The sequence below is a fragment of the Cheilinus undulatus genome, linkage group 10 (genome assembly GCF_018320785.1).
Source record: "Cheilinus undulatus linkage group 10, ASM1832078v1, whole genome shotgun sequence".
NCBI lineage: Eukaryota > Metazoa > Chordata > Actinopteri > Labriformes > Labridae > Cheilinus > Cheilinus undulatus.
This window is the reverse complement of record NC_054874.1, coordinates 8,985,493-9,010,909: the sequence shown is the minus strand read 5'-3', so window position 1 is coordinate 9,010,909 and position 25,417 is coordinate 8,985,493. Positions and strand designations below refer to the sequence as shown.

General features: G+C 40.1%; 1 protein-coding gene across 9 annotated transcripts in view; it reads right to left on the bottom strand.

Moving 5' to 3' along the window:
* The window catches only part of dlg3 (discs, large homolog 3 (Drosophila)), a 161,401-nt gene that overhangs the window by 54,596 nt on the left and 81,388 nt on the right, over positions 1-25,417 (bottom strand). For all 9 annotated transcript variants that reach the window (XM_041796996.1, XM_041796993.1, XM_041796995.1 and 6 more), the window contains 5 exons: positions 8,855-8,908; positions 8,328-8,378; positions 2,870-2,994; positions 2,310-2,479; positions 159-295 (listed from right to left, as the gene is read on the bottom strand). In XM_041796996.1, the coding sequence (XP_041652930.1) occupies positions 159-295; positions 2,310-2,479; positions 2,870-2,994; positions 8,328-8,378; positions 8,855-8,908 (537 nt within the window). The remainder of the gene's footprint in view (positions 1-158; positions 296-2,309; positions 2,480-2,869; positions 2,995-8,327; positions 8,379-8,854; positions 8,909-25,417) is intronic.

Below are 25,417 nucleotides of genomic sequence, written 5' to 3'. Positions count from 1 at the left end.
TAAACAGTCTGTCATCTCAAAACCCTTCCTGCCCAGCGGTAGCACTAAGCACTCGTCATCGCCGCTAACAAGAACTCATTTTATCCGACTACATTTACAGCTAAAATGACTTCATTTGTGTTTCGACAAGTGGGTGAGTCAGAGAGAGAGGCTCATACAGCGAGCAGGCGGTCTCCAGTCTGCAGGCGCCCATCTTTTTGGGCAGCTCCCCCCTCGATGATCTTGGTTATATAGATGCTATTGTCTCCCGGGATGTGCTGGTTTCCAATCCCTCCAGCAATGCTGAATCCCAGCCCTGTTTGGAGAAGACAAACAGTCAGACAGTCAATACGAGCAAGTATTTACACATTTATCTATATTCCATGTCTGGAGCTGCCTCTTCTTGAAGGTATACTTCATTTCTTTGAACATAAAATTGATTTAAAAATGTACTTTTTCTCTGTATTTTCAAACAAAATAGTCAACTAATCCTGAACAGTTTGTCCATTTAAATGTGTCTGTATGAAAGGCTTGTAAGGCAACAAACCTATCAGTCAAATCAATCAGCTTTACTGGCATGTGTTTGCATTGCCAAAGCAGTGTAGAAATAAATCATGAATTAAATATTGCATGAAATGACAGGAAATAATTCTAACTGCTGTACACACTATACGGACAAAAGTATTTGGCCACAACTGTGTATCTAGCAATGGGTTTTTCTGGAGAGCTGACTGACTTTAAATGTGGTACTGTGATGGATGCAACCTTTGCAATAAGCCGGCTCTTTAAATTTCATCCCTGCTGGATATTCCACACTAAACTGTAAGTGATCTTATTAAAAGTGGAAGCGTTTAAGAACAACAATAACTCAGCCAGGGAGCGAAAGACCATGTAAAATTAAAGAGCAAGGTGCTTAGAGGTTACCAAGACTCTGCTGAGTCCATAGCTGTGGAGTTCTGTACATCCACTGGCACTGATGTAAGCACAAAAACTGTGCAGTGGGACCTTCATGAAATGGGTTTCCATAGCCGAGCAGCTGCATGCAAGCTTCACATCACCAAGTCTAATGCCAAGTGTCAGATGGAGTGGTGTAAAGCACAAAGACACTGGACTGTGATGCAGTGGAAATGTGTTCTGTGGAAGTTTCTCTGTTTTGCAGTCTAATGGGGAGCCTTGGATGGCGGGTGCAGGGAGAATTTTAGCTCTCTGACTGCACTGTGCCAAATGTGAAGTTTGGTGGAGGAGGGTCAATGATATGGGCCTGTTTTTCATGGTTTGGGCCCCTTATTTCTAGTGAAGGCCAATCTTAATGCTTCAGCATATCCAGATGATTTGGACGATGCTATGCTTCCAACTTTGTGGCAACAGTTTGGGGAAGGCCCTTTTCTATTCCAACATGACTGCACCCCTTAAAGATGTGGTTTGATGAGTCCAGTGTAGAAGAACTTGACTGGCCCGCACAGAACCCTGACCTCAACCCCACTGAGCACCTTTGGGATGAACTTGAACAGAGGTTAAAAGCATGGGCATAGCACAGGGGGGAAAAGGGTACTGATTACCTGGGCCCACAGGGAGGGGCCCTTGGGAAGCCTGCAATGAAAAGTGTGTTTTCATTTATTTATTTTTTAGTAATTAGTGTCATTATTGAATCAAAAGCAACTAAATGGATTTGGTAACACACTGAAATTTGTATCAAATAGAGTGAAATAATATACTGAAGGGCCCCAGTTCCTCCCTTTAAAATGTCCAAATGGTATAGTCCAGCACTGCCAAATAATGCAAGTAAAATAGATTTAATCATAGTAAAAAATTGCTCATACATTGGGAAATTATGGTTCAGAAGTACATTTAAATGCATTGATATTTTCAAAAATGATGATTGATGATTGATGATTGTTGCTTAGCTCGCCAGCTAAGGGGGGCCCTGTGTAATATTCTGTCTGGGGGCCCAAAATCCCTAGCTATGCCCCTGGTTGCCAGGTCTTCACATCCAACACCAGCGCCTGACCTCATAAACACTCTACGGAATAATTGGATACAAAAAAATCCCCCCAAAACAATCCAAATTCTTGTGGAAAGCATTCTCAAAAGAATGGAGGCTGTTAAAAGGGGTTAACTCCATATTAAAGTGAATGCATTTGAATATAAGGTCATTACAGTTCCTGCTGGTGTAATGGTCAGGCAGCCAAATTCTGTTGTCCATCTAGTGTATATCAGAAATTTAGATGTGACTTGACAAATTTGGTTTTCACTTAAGTACTAATATATTAGTAAGTACAATTATGATTAAAATAATAAATTAATGGTGTCTTTTTCATTATGTTGCTGACCTTTTGGCCCTTTCAGCAGGTTAACCTCCAGGATCGTCTCAGGTGGAGCCTGCCTCCGTCGCACCAGCAGCCGCACCACCGGCCCCGCCTCCTTCAGGGCTTCCACCGCTCGGCTGTGCACCACCTCAGACACATCCACATCATTTACACGCAACACGCAGTCGTTCACCCTGCAGAGGAGAAGTATTTAATGAGAATCACACTCCGCCTTGTCAGTCAACAGATAAAAGCGATTGAGTTAATTCATTGTACAAAGGCATGGGAAGACCTTAGCACAATCAAAAATCTCCAGAGCACACAAAGAGCACTCCATATCATCGTTTTTGCATGTTTAAAGCTTTAATTTTCCAGTGAATCATAACTTTGAGGAAACAGAGAGCCTGGAGGCAGTGGGCTGAAGGAGCTCTGCCTCCCACACAGCTCTCAGGCCGGACACTTGGCTGCAGAGCGCTTTTAAGTGGGGAGTAAGGAGGTGAAGTTGGAGAGAGGATGGAACATGCAGAGCAGGAAAGGAAGGAAAGAGTGAGGAAGAGGAGGGGAGGGTAACATGGGGATCTTACCCCAGCCTTCCGTCCATAGCAGCTGCTCCTCCAGGAATGATCTTAGTGATGAAGATCCCTGGATCATCAGGAATGTGGGGATTGTCTATTCCTCCAGCGATGCTAAAGCCCAGGCCAGAGTTCCCCTGCACACAGGTCATGATTGGCACTTTGATTAGGATACAATAAAACACATACACACTTAGAGGTAAGTGATGGAGCAGATGTGGGTTCAAGGTCAGCACTGTATGGCTCTTAAGTGTATTGGTATCTCAGAGGAACACGTGATCAATGGAAACTGCTCCTGGGATTTCTTCATGTGTTGTCCATTTTTGTAGACACGTGTGTATGTCCTTGCATGTGATGAATGATAATGGCATGTATTCCATTAGCAGAGGGCACTTCATTCAAAATGTCATGCTTTCTCTATCAACCCACAGAGCAGCGTCAGTGTTAGAAATGCCCTGCGCCCTCACAAAAGTGGATTTATGAGGCAAAGTGAAGATGAGAGGAGAAGCGTAATTTCTGTTGCATGATTCAGAGTTTAACCTTGTAAAGCCAATGGATTGGCTAGATTCCATGTCTGTCATCAGGCAGGTCTATCTTGCAAAGCTCCAGTCTGAAACACTGTGCCAGGTCTGAGAATGAAACGGACCAATCGGGCTCATTTGAGTTAAATGAGGCAGTAGCTATAGGTGGGGTGTAGTTAGACTGCAAGCTGGTAGCAATGACTGCCATTGCTTCAAATGCCACCACATTTGAATGTAGCTATAGTATAGTGGCAGTTTTATCAGAACTGGAAATAGGTTAAAAAGTATAAGACAATTGTTCTCAAGTGAAAATACAGTAGAATTAAAATTAGTAGCCTATAAATCTACTCAAATACAAGTAAAAAGTGTTTAATCTAAAGTTTACTCAAAGTACTGAGTAGCTATGGGGCGGAGCCAGAAGTGTTTGATATCTGGGGCTTAGCCCAAACTAGTGTCTAGGAATATGCTTACCAAGTCAGTTTTTACTCATCAGGCAGTTATAAATATAAAATCATACATTTCATAAATTTAGATTTAAACCACCCACAAATTTAAACATCATTTGGGCAACAATGATTGAGCTCCACTTTTAAAAAGCATCTTTAACAGCTAGCATCATTTATTTCAAATGCTTTGGCTCTCAAAGTGTGCCAATCATTCTAAAACCATGACACACTTTACTGAAGATCAATAATTTTCACTTTTTCTACCTAAAAAATTGGAGAACTGTCTAAGGTTTCTTTTTTAAAAAGGACAATAAGAGCCAAAACTAACAGACTGAAAAACAGCACATACCCCAGAGCAGTTTCAATAATAAATGATAATTGCATCAAATGGAACTGCGCACAATTTCGTTGTACCTGTGTACAATGACAATAAATAAATGATTCTGATTCTGAATGATTCTGATTAATTCAAAGGAGCATAAAAAGTGTGGGTTTCTAGATTTAGATACATTATCAAAAATATAGAACATGTTCATATCTGATACAATGTTAAAAGTATTACTTATACTGTAGTTTTAGCTCTTACAGGTTATATAAAGTGAAATTACCATGTCCATACAATAAATGATTTATTTTTGCATTTATTGATCGTAATACTAAGCAGAAAAAATACTTCCACCAGCCTGAAAGTTTTGGGGCTTTTGAGAAACATTCAGGGCCCTGTAAACTACCCCCCACTTCGCCTATCATAGCTACTGAGCAGTCGTACAGTTAAACGTGACCTTCCTGAGAATATCGATCTCCAATCAGGTTATTTAGGTAAAGTCACAACTTCATAGTCCTAACAGTTGAAGGTAGCTTTATTTTTCTGAGTTGATTGAACACATTTTTAGTTTTAAGTAAACAGTACTCAATCACTCAACATATTATTTTTAAATTACACACAAATTATTTGATAACTGTCCCTTAGTCTGCATATTTTTCCCAGCATGCCTTTGGGAATTAAAAAAGTTTGCACCATGAGTGAAGTTACTCACTCAGTTAGAGCAGTCCCACCTGTGAAGCGTATCTGAAAATGATGGAAGAGGACGTCCTGTTCAGAGTGCACTTTTCAATTAGAGTCACTTGAAATCCCTTAAGTTGGCCTACCTTAAGATGCATTTATGTTCAAGTTAAAGATAATAGAAATTAAGGAAAACAACAGTGGATGAAGAACATGTAGCTCTACGAAAAAAACTTCCATATATTGTTTTGTGTTGGACTTAAACATATTTTTTTAATCAAAGGCAAGTTACCACAGTGCAGCTTACCTTAAAAAAGCCAATTAAACCAACATAAAAGTGTGAGCAATGATTAGTAACAAAAAAATTCCAACCTAAAAACTTTGACATAAACAGTTTCAACAAAAGTTTTGAGAAGGTTCATGTTGTTTACAGTGTACTTCAACAGCTGTTTTGGACTGTAATGTGGAATCACTCTCGATATGTGCTACGGACTCTCATGTAGTCAAAACCAAAGTACTGGCCAGCTTTAAAAAGTTGACAGAAAGCTTGGACCTTCTCATTTGGACTTTTAATGTGTTTTCTTAGCTCAGTAGTTGATCTTTCTTTAAATCATAATAAAGTACAGAAATTCACTTGAAATATACTTAAGATAAGTAAAATTATAGATTTTAAAATGCACTCAAAAAGTACACAATAAGCTACTCAATTACAGTAAGATAAATAAATCTAAGTAGGTGCTCTCCATCCCTAAAACTGAACCAATTTCTTTATCAAACAAAGAGAAGAAAACCCCAATGAAAGCTTTTCTTGGTGGCTGACATGTTTTTGTTCTGCTTCAGCATGCGTTTGCAGAAGTTACGGGGAAGTGTTGAGTTGAATTACAAGCCAGTGAAACTGTCAGCTCGGATGTAGCTTTAGTGACAGTTTTGATCAGATTTGGATGGCATTTCTTAATTGAAATAGGAGCAAAGAACCTCACTGTCAGTGGTGGAAAGTAACAAATTACATTTACTCAGATAACTGTAATTGAACAGTTTTATTTTGTGTACTCTTTTGAGTAGTTTCAGTAATGATTACCCAAGTACTGAGAGCCCTATTGTAGTGCTAGGTGTTTTGTTTTTTATTCCCACTCTCGCCCATTTTTGGGGCTTTAGACATACACCAATTTGCGTGAAAACTTGGTTGATGATTTCTAAAATGGCCCTTAGAAAATCGTGCTTTTATGGAACAATGTCGAAAGGCAGTTCTACTGAGATTTATGAAATTTAGTGTGTAGATACGTCTTGGGGGGATCTTCAAACAGCCCAGTGGGACCATGTTTCTATTCCATTTTATCCATTTTGAATAAATTAGTCAAAATGTGAGTGTTTTGGGCCTGTTTCAGGGGTCATACTTGATCTAATTAGTTTTACTTGTTACTTACAGCCGAGTTTACTGCATGTCCTCTCTCTCTGGCCTTTCTCCTTCTACCTGTGTGCTGCAGCACACCTGATTATGATTTCCAAGTAGCTTTCCTCCCTTTAGGTTAAGTCCCCATGCATGTTTAGATTGCTGGGGTTGGTTATTTTAGTTTGGGCTGTAGTTTGTCGGTAGTCCTGATTTCTCGTTGTTTCTTTTCAGTCTTAAGTAGGTAGTTTATGTTTTTGGTTCAGGTAGCATTTTGTCGACGGCTGTCGGTCCAATAGCCTATCACACGTTATTTTATTCTTTTTGGCTGGTACCTACAGCCCCTTTTGCTTCACTGGTTTGATCTATTAACTGATCAAACTTCTGATCAATAAAGCTTGGCCTATTTTTCAAATTTTTAGTTTGTTATTTTGGTCCGTTCTTTACATGTTGCTGGTCTCTTTGTGTTCCAACCTTATTTTGTTGCTAATTAATTTGTTCAATTCAAGAGGCCATGGCATACTTTAGTATAGTTTTGGGGAAGTATTGTACTTTCTTACATTGTAAAAAGCATCAAGTAATAGGTAAAAAAATAACACTAAAAGACAAAACAAGGAGGTCCAAGCTTTCTGCTGGTGACATGAAACCGGCCAGTAGTTTGGTTTTGATTATGCATGAAAATCAGTAGCACAAAAAGAGAGACTGATCTCACATTTCATCCCAAAACAGCAGTTTTATTTCATTCTTGGGTCAAGTCACTCATTGTCTTAAAAACCTGGTTGGAGATTCATATTCTCTTAGAATTGCACATTAAGGAACACTCATATTTTACCGTGAATGCACCTTGGGTAGCCAAAAGTAGCTTGAGTGTTAGTAACTTGAATGCAACAGTCTTGTACCTTTTCCACCCCTGCACACTGAAAGCCTTTCCTGGCAGAAAGAGGCTTTTGTTCTTCTCATGACCGGCCTTGGCATGACTTCGATGCACCAACTAGCTCCAACGTTAGAAGACTTCAACAATGCCTGGCTGCGGAGCTCAAGTCACCCACCAAAGCTGCACATGCCTACTACCTCATCATGTCTTTTGGCTCTGATTGGTCCATAATAATTGTGACAGATAGAACATTCATACAATCACCCTCTTAGAAATTTTTGACAAGTCCTGCCCTCCCCAAACACTTTCTATCGGCTTTTGTCGGTATAGATGTGAAACACATCCCACGCAAATGCTATATGAAACAGTATCTCGCGTGCCAAGTTCACAGAGCTTCTCGCTCACAGCAGGACCCACTCCCTACGACAGCCCTGTCCCTCCTGACCCCTCTGCAATGACAAGAGGACCCATTTGGATCTGGTGGGTCTGGGCACACTGCTGCATCTGACAGCCATGGCCACAGAGACAGTCAGCAAACAAGACAGCTGAGAAAAGACCTCACTTTATTATTTTCTATAATTAATGAGCAACAGTCGCAACAAATTAGGACAGAGGGAGTCTGAGGCCTCCCAGTGTGCTGCTCTGGAGCCGAGAGAAGAGGACCGGGCCTCACCACCAAATGTTACACACCCACAGACCTTTAAAAGTGTGACTTAGCCAGGCTTATTTAAGCTTTCTGTCTGCCTCTCGCAGTGGAAGGGGCAGAGAGGGGCTCTGCATCCATCAGGGGTTTGGAGGTGCATCTATATGTGGGTGGAATAATAAGAGCAGAAACATATAGCGCTGCCTCTACAGACCGATTCAGCACTGACAAGTGCAGCAGAGCCTGCTGAACAATTGAACAGAAGAGCACTTTACATTTCTGGCGTCTGCTGATGACATGTGCATCAGGATTATGTAAAAAGCTACGCTTCAGTGGCGTTATTCTGTCCTCATACTCACACATCGGATATTCTTACAGCAGTGAAGTAACAGCTTTAACTTCACAGGCGTAGCCTATCATATATGATTTAAACAACATTAAGAGATTATTTTTTAGGAAGGGGGCTGTTCATGTTCCTTCTGAGCAAAGACTGAGATATTTACTACCACCTAGTGGAGGAAAATCCATCCATCATGCAGATATCATTGAGCAATAATGTGTGTAATGTGGAGAAAAATGAAAGTAGTAAAGCTCACCCGCTCCAGAATGATCTCCTCATATTTATACATCCCATCACTGCCATTTACCTGTCAAAAGAAAAGCATAACGCTTAGTGACAACACTGAGCTTGATTCCTGTCATTTTCTTAAAACATGGTAGGAAGCATGCAAATGTTATATCTGAATCCTTCACTATCTCACACAGAGAGGCATGGAGAATGGGATTATTGACAAAATACACAGAGGACACATTCACAATTTTACTTTCTAGAAATACCATCATGCATTTTAAACTTGCGGCAGTCAGATCTGCTTATTTCTTCTTTCTAATGTGCTGTAAAGTATGCGACTGCAGAATGCACATTCCACACAAACAGGCGGGGTCAATAGGATAATAGATGATGGTCCAAATGGCAAACAGTATGCTGCTAGCAGGAGGCAGCCTTGTCAGCCACGCTCACACTGAAGCATGCTCATGCGCCGACACAGAGGGAGTGAGAATGAGAGACATGTATACTGTACAGAGAGAGAGAGAGAGAGAGAGAGAGAGAACAGATACTTACATAAGGGCCTGCATCTAGTGAGTCTGCGTTGACGATGATGGGGGGAGGGTTGGCCTGTGAATATGAAGAGATACACATTATCTCGGTGTGTGAGGCTGGCAGCACACAGACGTAATGCGGTACACACACTCTCACTTGGGAGCAAAGTGAACGGATGCCATGGGAACAAGTTGGCAAATCTCCTAGGGCCGAGGTGTGTTTGTGTGTATGTGGAGGTGGGGTGGGGTGGGGTGGGGGAGCTGGAAAGGTGTGAGGACTGAGAATGAAGACTGGGGCAGAGAGACCTCTACTTATTAACCAGAACAGCCTGGTGTCCTGCGGTCAGCTCACAAAACAAACCGGCTTGTGTTCCAGACGCTACGTTTACCCCACATCATCCGTCACTCCTCACTCTTTTATTTCGCACCGTGTAGTACCACATTTTCACATGTAGAATTTTATAGAGGCCATTCAGTTTGTATGTGAAAACACAAGAGGAGCATCATGGCAAAATTAGCCTGATATTAACATAGAAAGAAGAGGGTGAGTGCTACATGGGATCAAAAATCTCTAAAATATTGCAACAAAGATCAGGTGCTCTTCAGGATGAGAGGATAAAAATGCACCAAAAGAAAGAATGACCAGCCAGGTTATTTGCAAATAGAGTCCATGGTAGAAATGGCAGAAAAAAAAATGAAAATCTGGGCATTATGATGAGATAAAAATCCTTTAATAATCAGGGGTATCTACACATTTCTATACCAACAAGTCTTCATTAGAACATCGGTTTTCAGTTTCAACTACCATTTCTACTATGGACTCTATTTGCAAATAATCTTGCAAGTCATTCTTCTTTATTTTTCAATTTTCAGTTTCATAATTATTCTATCTCAGCTTCATTTTGCATTTGCAACGCTAGATTATTACTAAATAACTTGAGATGCACTGATGTATCAGTTTAGAATCGGTCTGACATCGGTTTATCATCGGCCATCAAACAAATGATGTTGCATGCCCACAGATTTGGTTGGGCCCCTGACAAACCCAAAGGTTGGGCCCTCCACCTTCACAGTAGTGATTTAATGATGATAACAAGGATTGTATACTTTAGAAGTAGCATTGGTGCTAGCATTCCTTGCTAACAGTGACTTTATTTTGGAGCTGAAATAATATTGAAATCATTTATTTGGGCCATTATCCACTTTTTCCCACTCATTTAAGCCATTATTATTTGCCTTACTTTTCATATATTTTTAGCAATTCTTGTCTATTGGTACCCATTTTGCCTCTTTTTCTGCCTGTTTTGCCATTTCTAAACCAATTTTTGCCACTTGCCACCCATTTTTGCCTTTGTTGACCCATAGTTGCCACTATTAACCCCTTTCACCACATTTTACACCCCTCTTTTCCCATCATAGCTGCATTTCACTATTTATTATGCACATTTTTGCCATTTTTAACCCATTTCTGCTAATTTTAAAATCCCATTTCAACACCATCACCTTTCCTGTCCACTTTTCCCATTTTTACCAAATGAAGCTCAGAGTTAATTCATGCGGGACATGGTAGTCATGCAACCAGCTGTGATCAGCTGACAACCAGCTGATCCCAATTATCACTGCCAGGCTCCCACAACCAATCAAAGCTCTGTCTCTCAACACAGCGGTGTATTTGAATATGACGTACTTCTCACTTCCCTGCTTATATTTATTCTGATGCACCACGCTGCTGCAGCGGGCAAAGCTTAACCTCCTCCACCCCAGCCTCCTCCTTCATAGTATAAAGCTTGTTGCACCCTCACATTCAGAATAATGCTTCTGTGAATTAAATGCTTTTGAACTAATATTATTGTATTCATTATGCATTGTCATAAATGTATGCATCCATATGGGGGTTTCTAGCCAAGAGCCCCCTGAAAATTTAAAGCATGCTGCTCGACCAACCCAGGGAGCATCTTATGAGCAGAGACTTCTGAATATTTGTTGCTCTAATAAGAGTAGTTATTATCAAAATTTAAAAAAAATGAAATATGGTTATCACAGCTTTACTTTACAATGGATCATGATTTCCTGACCCCCTTTATCCCTCCTTATGGCTGGTCTTGGGCATGAACACACATCAGTCATTGATGTTTAACTGTTGCGCCCAGTCACCTTTATTCTGGCATCTGGTCCTTCTACTACTGTATCAGATAACTCATTTACATTTTGTTATGTTGAAGCCTGATGCTGCAGTTGAAAGAAAATGATTTTATTCTCATTAATTTACAATCAGTACCCCATAATGAAAAGATGAAAACAGAATTTTAGAATTTTTTTGCAAATAAAGGAAAAATAAAAAACTGAAATATCACACTGACATCAGTATTCAGACCATTTGCAAAAGCTTGAAATTTAGCTCAGGTTCCTCCCATTTCTTTTTGATAAATTTTTCATATATTTGCAAAAATAATCTAAAATTCTGTTTTCACTTTGTCATGAGGGGGTACTGAGTGTAGATTAATGTGTTTAAATGTTTTTGACTGTAGCATCAGACTGCAACATAACAAAATTAGGTCATTCTACTTCCTTTTTGACAGATAAATGAAATTCTGGTTTATCAACAGCAATGGAGTTAAATACGGCAAAAAAGAAACATTATAAATATTTAAATCTTTCATCATGGGACGCTCAAAATTGTGATTAAAATTCAATTAAATTCAATTAACTGTGCAGATCTACAATTTGGAAAGTCAGTAAAAAAAACTGAAAAATAAATAAAATAAATTAAATGTCCCGGTCTCTTGAGGATTTTTGGCTCGTGTGTACCTGATTTTTAATATCTAACTCATCCAGTAGACAACATCAGAAAAGTCTGTTTGTCAGTTGTAGTCTCAGATTTGTTCAGTATCTTCAGATTTGGATATTTAATTCAAGCCAAAAGGATTTCAGCAATCTGAAGATTAATTTGAGAGATTATAATTGCATAAAATTGTTGACTAAAATAATTTCGGCTCTTTAAACGATCACCATCTGCTGGTTTTTTAGTCTCATATCCAACAAATCCCCGTGGATCAACGGCTGGAGAGGCAAAACAATAAATCCGTAGCCATGGCGTTATAGTTAAAGACATGAAAATTAAGGACTGACTGTTTTCTGACCTATAATTCCTTGTCAAACTAATCTTAAAAAATTGTCAACAGATATAAAAATATAATAGCCCTGTGGAGAATTGCTGGTCTTATTTCCTCTTTCTTCTGTCAGTAAAATATCAAAAACAATGACTTCAGTAAGACTGTCCAAACTTTACATAATGAAAATGCTCTGTTTGAAGCTCCCCTCTGTGGCATTAACATTTCTTTTAATTCTGTCATATCTTGTTCTCTTAGGGCACATTTAAATGGTAAAATGTAAATCACAGATAGGCTACCAGCCCCTATTAATGCACAGAATCAGCCTTTAACACCCATTACAGCTCAGTGAGCTAAGACAGGGTTAACAGTTAAACTTAGTTTCCAGTGTAGCTCTTTTGTGCCACCTGGTGTTTCTTTTTCCACCTCTGGCCTGCAGAGGAGCTGGAGTTGAGACCTCAGAGGAAAGACAGCAGAGAGGAAACAAGAGGGACACACTGGTAACGGAGGAGACATCGGTTAGGTTTAGGAGCCGCATCATGGCGGTCCACTAACTCAGCACAGTGGCTGTCTACTCTTTATTGATTTGATCGAGCTGTGTGGGTGAAGGGATGCTGACAGCGCTGCTTGGGGAACTGACTCCTCCTGAGGTGCAACACTGAAGAGCAAATCACTAACTCTGTATCTTATCCCAGCCTCCCCTAGCTCACCCAACCTCCCCTCCAACCACTATCATGCAGATAGTCTGTGTCCAAGCAGAGTTTTCTCATTTAACCTCATCTTTCACAACAATCTTACAGATTAAACAACTGATGTGAACTGTTATTCATTTACTAACTTTACTAAATGAGGCCAGTGAACATATCACTGATATGAACTAATGTAAACGTGTCAGAACAAGCACAATAGCTTCATTTTCTCTGAAGTCCTAAGGCATACACTCACAATAGCAGGTATACAATAGCAATTGTAAAGTGGAATCACTGTTACTGACCTCAATAATGCTCTACAGAATGAATGGGCACAAATTCCTTCAGAAACACTCCAAAATATTGTGGAAAGCCTTCCAAGAAGAGAGGAGGCGGTTATAGCTGCAAAAAGGGAGGGCAACTCCATATTAAAGTACATGGATTTAAATGCAACGTCATTACAGTCCCTGTTGGTGTAATGGTCAGGTGGCTGCTTGTCACTTATGTTAGATGAAGAGCAGCAGAGCTCCAATTATCACTACTTTGTTGAAAAAAATAACTTGTAACTTTTGGAGCCCTGCAGGGTGCAAGATGTTTTTGCTTGTTAGAACTATGCAGAACTTTTAGGCGCGTTGAAGCCAAAAATTGGAGCTGAAGTAAAGGGTAGGTGTGGTGAGCTCTCCTTGCATATAACCAGGGGCATCGGAAAATAACGTGTTGAAAAAATAAGGAGTACTACGGGGTGGATGTGGGGAGTAAGTGTGGCCTAGGGTACTGTCTGGGCAAGTAGGTGGACATCTCGGGCGTACTAGCTGGGGTGAAAAGAGATGGCATTGAGCTTGACCTTGGCTGCCAAGCGATACCTGTGTCGACGTGTGTCAAGCTTGACTCTGCCTCCCTCCAGCCATGCATAGTTAGTGGCCAACACGCCTAAAACTTATGCAAAGACTGTATGTAATGTGGCCAACAATTTTAACTGGGGATGTAGAAGAATTATGATTTTTCTGAAGATATATTTTGGGGCTTTTTATGCCTTTACTTGCAGAGAAGGGCAGGGGTAAGGAGCAACAGGCCCGACATGAATCCAGGCCATCTGCCTACATGGGGCATTTGTCCACTAGGCCAGCTGCTCCCCCAATTATGATTTTTAATTTCAACAGAATTTCTACAGTAAATTGATAAATGTCCAGTTTTTGGTGCATTTAGAAATTCCAGTATTGCAGTCAAACTGCTTTATTTTCATTTTTGCACTCTCTTAAACTTTGGGTAACTGATTTCCTGTTTTGATTCATACCTGCTTTTATTTTGAAAGAAAATAAGGAACCTCTGGCAGATCAAAGATTTTGGCATGTACTTTACATGGCAAAAGGAACTTGTTATGGACTGTAAAGCCTACAAGGTGACTGTAAAAGACAACACAAGGTGTAGATTTAATTGCAATTAAAAATTAATACACTTATAATAGACAAAGATTAATCAAGATTAATGCATATTAATCAAGATTGACAGCCTTAGTTTGAACTAATCCCATTCATACTATTCAAGATTTAAAGTTAAGTGTCTTACACAATCACACACCAGCATGTTACTGCAGGAACTGGGGCTCAAACCCCCAACTCGGTTGAGAGACGACCAACTACTGAACCACAGTCGTGTGTATGTTTGTATCCCATGTACCAGTGGTGTAATCTGGGATAACAAATATACCCAGAGGGAGTATTGTATTGTATTATATTGTATTGCAATGTATTGTATTGTAATAGCTAACAAATTAAACACAAGGCAAGTCAAGCTAGTTAATGAAATGTATTGTGATGCAAGGAATAAAGTACTGTTCACTGGATTATGATTCACAGGAGTTTTGCAGAGAAGGCTCTGCTAAAAAGATGCTCCCTGGGTTATTCAAGCAACATTCTTTGACTTTTCAGGGAGTGCATGGCTAGAAACTCCCATATGGATACATACATTCTTGATAATGTGTATTGAGTACAATAAAATAAGTTCAAAAGCAATCAATACATAGTAGCATGAATCTGTATGAGGGTGCAAGAAGCTTTATGCTATGATGGAGGAGGCTGGGGTGGAGGAGGTTAAGCTTTGCCAGCAGCAGCAGCAGCAGCAGCGTGGTGCATCATCATTAATGCAAGCAGGGATTAGTGAGAAGTGTGCCATAGTTAAATACACTGCTGTGAGAGAAAGAGCTGTGATTGGCTGTGGGAGCTGGGAGGTGATAATTGGGATCAGCTGTTTGTCAGCTGATCATGGCTGGGTGTATGACTACAGTGTCTCACATGAACTAGTGCTAGTTTACATTGAAGGAAATACATTCTGCCTCCTCTGCTATAAAGTTCCATGTACAAATTATTTTCAAACCTGGTTATGTATTTTTAAATTGATCTTAAATGACACAACTTAAGCAAAAGCTTTTGGAGTCAATCAATTACATATGGCTGCAACATTGAAAAAAAGGCAGCTAAGCCAAACTCTAAAAAAGACATCGTTCTGTGATTAAAATCATCCGTCTCCTAACAAGCTGTTCAGGTATCCTTTCACTCCTCCAGTCCTTCTAATCTGATGGTTTCCAGATAATCCGGAGCTGCAGATTTGACCTGCTCTGCTCGGTAGTGATGCACCATGACTCTGGACAGCTGTGGCTGACCACCTCCCCCCCCCCCCTCCCCCCCAGTCAGCACAATCAGGCCTTGGTTGTAATCTGCATATGGACCGACAGATGCTCACGTCTCTGCTTGTGTTTGCACATTTCTCCGGAATGCACTGCACATCGTTCCCCTTGTTTTTTTTAATCTTAGAAGCCAACTTCTAACACATGCCCCAAATCCAGCAGAGGGTTTGGTCGTAAAAAAAAGCATCTGTATTTTGTTTACACAGCAGCCATGTTAGTGACAGTCTAAAACCCCTAAAACCAAAGCACATACGGAGAGAAGTGATGAAACACAGCCCGAGGGGAACACGGGGGAATTCATTGGCTACTACTGTCCTCTGGTGACTGATAGACTAAAGCTACTGAATCCTCCGCTGAGCCTACATGTGACAAAACACACCTGCAACAGATGGACGCCTGCAGTGCTTATCATGAGTATCAGAGTGGAGAAATGCTGTCAAATGGGATCAGCGAACCTACAAGTACAGATAAAAGACAATAAAAGCCAAACAGCAGACTTATCCTGGCCTGGGATTTCTGTGTAATCCCTCTATCTGAATCTCACATAACAAGCAAACAAAAAGGAGTAATAAAAGATAATCTTGACACATGTAGGCTCAACATGCATTTGTTTTACATTTGGTAATTTACTCAGGTATCTGGGATTAGGTTGGATTACCCCTCTCTCCTTAGGACTGCTGTTTACCTACATTTTTATCTACGCTCACCTGCTGTCCACAGGAGAACACACCTTATAAACACACAGACATTTATGGCACAGACAAAAGTGAGAGCAACATTCACACAGTAGCCATTTTCTTTTGATGTAACAATCAGGAAGGGAAGCTATAATGCTGCCATGCTGCTGTGTTCCTGTTTTCAAGTCATTAAATGGAGGAAATGTGACCATTTCTATCACTAATTAGCTGAAACATTTACTTATGAGCAACTGCAGGAGAAAGAAGAGTGTAACGGAATATCAACCAAAGCTTGAAGTAAAGTAACACTTTGGTTGACTCTGCAGGTAATGTTCAACAACAGCTAACCAGATCTCAACAATATCTTCCTAAGATTTTTCTTAAATTTTCTCTTAAGAAAATTCCGGGTGATAAGTATGACCCCATCTTAAACTGCTGAATTGTTCAGACCTGCATGCTTGAATCAAATGAAAGAATGAATGCCAGGAGTGTGTAAGCAGGAAGCACATGTGCATTCATCCTAATTAGCACAGGGAAACGCCCCTTTGTGCTCATATAAGGGCATGGGACTGCAGAGCAGTGTGCAAACACAGAGGGCACACAGGAGTAAGAGGAGAAGGAGCACCATCCAGATTACATAAACTGTCTTGATACTTTGATATACTTCAGTAGTTCGTAAGCAGATGTAGTGCTGCTGCACCTGACACCAAAAGAGGAAGATTTAATCATATTGTTAGCACTGCTGCATATTAAATATATGCTTTGCATTTCTTAAAAGTATGATTTGATAAAATCACTGATTTATTCTAAAACTTGATGCTTTAAAATGATGGAACATCTTTAAAACACGTCTATACCTGCTGATGAACATATACCTGTGTGTTAAGATTGGTTTTTACTGTTTTAAATAAGTCTTTGACAATAAAACTCTTACACATGTGCTAAATTAAAAGTTGCCTCTAAAAAAACTAGAATATCATGAAAAAGTTTATTATTCCTTTGATTTTATTTAAAAAAGTTAAACTTTCATATATTTTAGATTCATTTCATACAAAATCAAATACTTTATTGTTTAAATGTTGATTTAAAAAATCAACTATCTCATAATATTATCACAAAACACCAGTCCAAAAAAAAAAAACAGTTAAATTGTAAAAACTGTTAACTGTCAGTATGATGTATACAACATATAAATTCTATATTTTTTAAATATTGTAAATATATATTAAAAAGAAAAAAATGTTTTGAGATGGTGGATCTTTGATTTTTCTGAGCTGTAATCATCAACATTAACATGAAAAAGTCTTGACTTTGTTTAAGATTAATCTTGCAAAAATGAAATTTGAACTTTCTGAAGTAAATCACAGGAAAAAATATGAATTTTACTTGATATTACATTTTTTTAGATGTACTTAAAAATTCACAATTACACATTTTGTAGCTAAGATCAAACACTGCATGTCTTACTTGATACCAAACCAAATGTAAGTCATGGTTTTTAGCATAAATGTTCTCACATACAAGTGTAAAACTGATAAAAAATGTAGTAAAATGGAATTAAAAGTTCTATTTTGTTGTGTCATTCTTCATCTAGCACATTTTAGAGCTGATGAGTGCAAAATTAAACATTTTATTCATCAGCACTTAAATGTTCAGAAGAGTGCTCTGGAGAGTTCTTAGATTTCTTTCTTAGTTAATAACAAATCACAAGGAAGAAAACTTGTGTGAATGTCAAAATCCTCTTTAAATCTGCTGAAGGTTTAAAGGACAAATGTCTTCTTAAGAATGGTTGTTGAATGAGGTCCACTTAAATCAGGCTGTGTTACAGACACAGTAGACCTTTTGCTGACACGTCACTACAACAGTTTTACATGCTGTTGACATTAGGCTACCATGTATATTAATGGATAATTATGCTCAAAGCTGGAAGGCTGAAAAATTTAAAGACAAATCATCATACCTAACACAAACGTCAGTGACTTTGTCAAATAAAGGAATTCACCTGGAGAGCTCTCACAAACAGAGTAAACAACTGGGAGAGCATACATGGCTGTCCTCATGAATAACTCTCTTTTTAGTGTTCATTAAATGTCAAAATATTCTCATCAGACAACACAGACAGGTCTAACCCACAAATTCCACATACTCTGCTGCACCGTAGTCAGCATTTTGCACATACCATACCAGGGGTAAATTTTTGAGAAGGTTTTAACATTATCAAAAAATGAATACCATCCAATCCTACTGCCATTAGCATTCATGATGTTCAACTCCTGAGTCAAAGCCCAGCATGGAGATTGTGGAGGATGCGTGGAATGACTGGGCCAGTCTGGTCCAGTGGTGTTTGAACACAAGAATATTTATCTCCAACAGCATTATTTAAACTGTCGGTCTGACTTCAACTCTAAACATTATTACCATAAAATCACAACTCCCTCATCCTTCAAAAATCCCCAGAGCTGTTTTAAGAGACAGTTTTTTCTCTCTTCCACTTCACACCGAAAATTCATGACACAATGAGCCAGAAAAACTGTTAATGCTAAAACACAACAGTATTACTGGAGACAGTGTCAAAGTGAATCCCAGTCACTCACACATTTTTTTTAACCTTGCAAAGCAGATGGACTGGCCAGGCTCCACGTCAGTCATCAAGCAAATCCACCTCACAAAGCTCCAGTCTGAAACGATTGTGCCAGGTCTGAAAATGGGTCTAGCCAATCAGTGTAATTTCAGGAGAATGATGCAATAGCTACTGCCATGGTTTAATTATACTGGAAGCTGCAAATAGCCTGGATGCAGCTGTAGTAAAGCATTTTATCAGAACTGGACCACATTTCTATATGACACTAAGAGCAATAAAACGCACTGAAAGCTTTCAATGATGGAAAAGATGTTTTGCTTTTCTCCTGACCTTCTTCAACATGAGTTTATGATAGTTACAGGTGGGGTTTAGTCATATTGTAGGTATACACTGGCTGCTGGAGGAGCAATTAGCTTGGATTTTGCTACAGCATAGAGGTAGTTTTATCTGAACTGGACCCCATTTCTGTTTGTCATTCAGGAACACTCTTTTCACATAATAAACCTTTAAATTGCAAAATGGAATTAAAGATTAAATTGGCGGCCTTGCTCATGGTAGCGCAAATCTAAAGTTGAGGGTTCAACAAGCTTTATGCTATGAAGGAGGATGCTGGGGTGGAGGAGGTTAAGCTTTGCCAGCAGCAGCAGTGTGGTGCATCAGCATTAACGCAAGCAGGGATTAGAAAGAAGTACGTCATATTCAAATACACCGCTGTGTTGACAGACAGAGCTGTAATTGGCTGCTGGAGCTGGGAGGGAATAACTAGGATAATCTGGCCATCAGCAGATCACGGCTGGGTGGATTACTACTGTGCCCTGCATGGACTAAAATAACAGAAAAACTACACTGAAAGCTTTTCTTAGCAGAGAAGTTGCACATCAAGTTTTTACATCATCAAGCTCCACTTTTGGAAAACTATGATGGAGTATTTCTGCCTACTGGCTACTACCAGGACATGCTTATTACCTGATTTTGTCTTGTAGCTCTGATTGGCCCGTGATGAACATGACAGACAGACTTTTTTAAAAGTCCTGGTCTTCCCAAACACTTTGTATGAGAAGTTTTCAATGTAGAACATATCAATTATGAAATAGTTTATTTGGCATGTCAGGTCAAGATTTTAAACATTCTGAGATACAGTAAGACAGATTATCAAGGATGCACAGATTCTATATTCGGGCCTGATATGGCACAAAAACAGGGATATTTATCTTATCAGTCTTCATACTTGCTTGCAAAAAGGCCAGCAGAAGGAACTGATATGGAAGTGATTGTCCAAAATCAACACAATGGCTTGACATTGTAAAATAAAAGTACTCCATGGAAAAACTGAACCACTGTTTGAGAAATAACCTAAAGACCAGATCAGCACTGGAGTAAATGGACTGAGTTTCAAAATGATGCGTCAGCTCCTTCAGTCTCAGTGGTGTGAACTGGTGGGCTTTCAGGACATCACAGAGCGGTCGTCATAAGTGGTTGCAAGTTTCAACCCATCTCGTTGCCAATCTTTGGTCTGAACTGGGCTTAACAGTAGTCTTGGCACTATTTGGACACCTTACACAAGGACATGGAAGTACGTGAGCATGCAGGACACAAAGGCCTCATGCACGCACAATGACAAAGAGACCAGACTGCTTCCCCAGCATGAGATCATTACAACAAGTCCCTGCTGACCACAAGGAGCGATGAAAATTCAGTCGCTACAGAGCTCTCTTTCACTCACTCCCTCGTCTCATCCACCCATCTGTTCACAATAGCTTCTTATTCATCAATCTATCATCTTGCTCTTCTGTCAGTTGTGTGTCTGTCTCTTGTCTCTCAGCATCACGTTAGATGTGTATCATGCCTCCCCAGCACTGCAATGCACAGCACTCGCTCGGCCGCAGACCCTCAGGACAGTAAACGCCACACAGACTCCCACCGCACCACAGCAAGCGCAGGGCACAGGCTCTATCCAAATTGTTAAATAATCAATGTGTTCCCATGGCAACCAGCACTAGACAGTATTGGCCAGAGAACTCCGTTTAGCCGCCTCCCCCTGCTTCACCTCTCTCTGGGCTCTCACTGCAGTTTATGCGGCTCTGTGCTTTCACATGCGTGGCCATGGGCTGGATGTGCCTGACTGCCTTCAGCTCTGCCTGTTACACACACAACACACATATACACATATACACACACACATGCTCGCTATCAAGTTCATACATCATGTCTTAAATAATGAAAGGCTGTGTTAAAAATTTAATCATGGCTACAACTGAGTCAGGACGGCAGATCTGCATGATTACCGGACATGCTGCTATTTATTATGTATGTGTGTTTAAACATGAGGATCTTAAGCACTTGACACTCATGAATCAGCTGAAATGCCTTTGGTCTCACTCATCTGTGCTTAATACTACTGATTTTCCAGCACTGTAAAAATGAAGCTATTTTAGGGGTGCAAAAACCTGCAGTTCCTTGAAAGTCCACTGGCAGTACAATCCATGGAAATCTAATTAACACCCTCATGTGAAAATGTCCATTTTTACAGCACAAATGAACATGTTTACAACCTGGCACAAAAACTTGTATGTCTTTATATGCACTCGCTGTGCAGGAGTACATATTTCGTAACTCATTTGTTTAAAGGATTTTGAAGCAGCTCTGCATAATAAGGGCTACAGCTGATACGACTCACAGGTGGGCATGTTGTACCTGGTTGCTAAGGCTACGAGATAAGTCTGCACCATATAATGCTTTCCTACATATGGAGCTTGGGACTGGATGATATTTTTAGAAAGTGATGGGTGGTAAACCAGTATTAATATCGTCACCAATAAAATTTCTGACACTGAATAGATTTTTGCAACACCGTCATCACCAGCATGTTGTGTTGTTGTGCATATGAGGGATAACTGATGCCACCTTTAGTGTAGAAGAGTGATATGTTGTAGAAAACAGCTCAGACTGAGTCAAATCATCAGTGCGTTTTACTCTGACGTGAAAGATCAGACAGGTAACGAGTTAAATGTCTCCCGTCTGTGTCACTGGAACTAACATGCATAAAGGCCAGCTCACCGTAATTCAGTCAAATTTTGGCCCGACTGCATAGTTTCAGCTCATCGTCACACATCGGGCCCAATCATGAACCTTGGGAATGACAAAAACTCTTGTAATATGACATGATGAATGATGCATCCAAGACGCCCCATGACCATGACTCAACAAGACAAAAATGACAGAATTTAATGTCAACAACGGGAATCCTGACCCTTACAAAACGGAGAGCAATCGCTCCTTATCTTTTACTTTTTACTGCGATGTCACCACTGTAATTTTTACTCCCCCCAGGAAACTACTGTGTACCTTTTGTTTTATGTACTTCACATTATTAAATGCTAAGGGTGGGAGAAAAAATTGATACAGCATAGTATTGCGATATTTGGTCTGGTGATATATCATATCATCTCGCTTACCAAGTATTGATTTTTTCAAATTCATTGCTAATATAACTGAAGTCTATGATAATGGAAAAATAAAACAAACGTTTGGACAACTGTTTGTCCAGTGAGGTCAGCAAAGGTGACGATCATAGAGCAGGAGAAAGTTAGTACAGCAAACATGGCAGCACCAGGGGAAGGACATTAGGAATGCAAGTAGAGCACAAATGAGATGGACATGACACATGAGGTTTGCAAGAAGTGCTTCATGAAAATAAAATACTGCAGAAATATTACAAACATGAGGGCAAGACTTATGCCTAATCAGCTTAACAGTGAAAAAATGGTATAGATCGCAATATATGGTATCACAATAGTTACTGTAATGCAAAATGTTTGCAATCACAATAATATCGAATCGTGACCCAATAATTGTGATAATACCATATCATGGGGCCACTAGTGATTTCCACCCCTATTACATGCATACCTTAAAGGGATACCCCAACATTTTGGCAAATTTGCCCATTGCCATAATTACTATAGTCTTAGAAATAGGTCTGTTTCCTTTAGTTGTCCGTGCAAGCTGTTTCTAGATCTGGGGGGACCGTTAAACCAGCTGCACCAGCTAACGCTATGTTAGCAGACAGAATTTTTACTTTTCCTCATCAAACTCATCAAATACACAATCCAACAACTCCAAAATGCTCTCGTGGACAAGGTGTGACCTGCACATTCACCACGCTATTTGTTCAGATACTAGTTCAGAGTATTTGCTTCATGTGTCGTACTGTTACATAGTTATACGTTATTATTTCATAGTGTGGTGAATGTGCAGGTCACAACTTGTCCATGAGAGCGTTTTGGAGTTGTTGGATTGTGTATTTCATGAGTTTGATGAGGGAAAGCAAAAATTCTGTCTGCTTACATAGCGTTCGCGGTGCAGCTGGTTTAACGGTCCCCCCAGATCTAGAAACAGGTTGCACCAACAACTAAAGGAAATGAACCTATTACTAAGACTACAGGAATTATGGCAATGGGCGAATTTGCCACAATGTTGAAGTATCCCTTTAAGTTCTATCTGAAGGACTACTGTAACAGACATCCATAAATGTTATCTGTAATCCATCAATAATTGTTTCTTCTTTGTTGTGTTCCTCTTCTACGAGCAAAAGGCCACTCCAATCACACAGAGCACTTCTGTTGTAGAGTGATTGACACTCTTATATGACACTATGTTAATTTCTAAGACCATGCAGACTACCAGAAGGATGCAATGAGGAACGTGCCATGGATTAAGCTGATTTTGAGATAAAGTGAAGGTTCTCTCTCTTCTCTTTCTCCCACCAGAAGGACCAGTTGACGGGTCAGTATGGGTGTAATTTCAGTCACCCAAGTTTTTCTTAGGTTAACAAAAGCCCTAGTAATAACAGCAACATACATGTCTCAGTCAGCCTTTCTGTGGCTGGAACACAAGCTCTGAGCAGCAATGGATTGACCCTGTTTGTCGTGAACAAAACACTGCAGCAATTCAAATAATTCCAACAGTGATATGTGGGAGACAACAGCTGAGTCCATGTCCAGTCATCAGCATGTCCCACAGAATTGCGAGCAACACGGTTACAAACTGGACATCATCCAGTCATGCCGTTGGACTTAACATGCAACACAGTAAATGGAAAAATACGATTTTTTTTTCTTGTCCCAATTCAAGGTCTGTAATAACAGCAACAAACAGTGAGTGCACCTGCTTTGCAAAGCATCTCTGTCTGCCTGTCAGGGGCTGTAACACAAGCTGCAAGATCGTCCTGGTCTGTTTCTAGCCCAGTGCTTCAGCAAGGCATATAACAGCTAAAACTACTGTTTCAAGGTGTGTTTGAACTCATGACTGGCTTGTTTTAAGTCAGGGGTGTCCAAACTTACTGAGGGCCAGATACAGAAATACAAAACGATGGTGGGGCCACTTTCTTATACCCCATCTTGAGGATATTAAAATTAGTAAAACCAGTCTAATGTAGGTTAAAATATGCATTTTTGCCTCTTTTTAATCCTACTCTATCCATTTTAAACCAATGTTTCCCTACGTTTGCAGCTTTTTGCCCATTTTTGTCACTCTCTGCTACTTTTAATCAATTTTTGCTACTTCATGCCTTTTTAAGGCTATATGAAAGTTCATAAATAGATACAAAAAACAACAAAAAAAAATGCTGCTTTGATAAGAGTGGTTATTATCCATGGCCCTAAATTTGGCTCAGGCCCAGAAAGCCCTTCCCCCATATAGGCAGCCTTGGCTGAAATCAAGAAGTGCAATACAATCAGGCATGAGCATCATTTTTTAATGTGGGCCATATTTCATTTTATTTGAGCATTCTCCATGGGCCAATCAATATGGACCATGGGCCACATTTGGCCTCCAGGCCATAATTTGGACACCCCTGTTTAAGTCTACAGTGTTTCGAAGAAGTGGGCTGTGGCATTTAACAAGGTCAGAGAAGCACGGTTGCTCTGTTAACACACCAGCCAGCTGCTAAGTACAAGCAATGAAACACACTATCTCCAACAAGTTCTTCAAAAAAAGTCTGTAGTTTTTATTTTGCTGAAGTGCTTTAATCGCAAACACATCAGGAAATGTGGTTTAGTCGGAGGCAGCTTGACACAATCAACCTAAACTACAGATGCAGTTACAAAGACCTGAACACAGAGCCTTATAAAACACTCCAAAAACAGTAACCTCCATATCTAAACCATTCCCCATTGGGAAATTTTGCATTTGAAAATGTTGGTCCAATCATGCATAGTGTGCATAAAAGTGGATGTACTTTTTTCTGACTTGTGTTTTTTAAACCCCCGTCTTCATCTCAGTTGGAGTGTAGAAGAAGAACGGGGAGGGTTCAGCATGTGCAGAGCGACGGCATGCTGACAGGGCAATAACCCCTCCCTCCTTAGCAAACATTTCCACATCACTTCCTCCCTCGCCAGGTTCACCGACATGGCAGCTCGGTCTCCAGTGGTGACATCGCAGTGAAATATGACAGTCAGCCTTGCTCAGATGATGCACCCAGACAGTCAAATGATACAGACATCGCTAAAGGAGGCCCACAGTCAGAGCTCATAGCAGATAAGAGACTGGAAATAGAAAATGTAATATTCTTTTGTAATGCATTTTATGTTCTCCTGCAGAATGTGGGATGGGAGACGCAGTCGGTGCTGCTTCTGCTCTGATCCCCGCGGCTCTCATTGGCCTCTTGTAGGCCACGCTGCAGTCCAATCAATACCGACTCAATTACCATGCATCCAACATCTCATTCACGCTGTGGCCCCTGCGCCGGAGGGAAGAGGGAAGGAGAGAGGCAAGGTGAGAGAAGAAGAAGAAGAAGAAGAAGTGACAGACGGATGGCGGTGAGAGGGACAAACACATGATGGTGA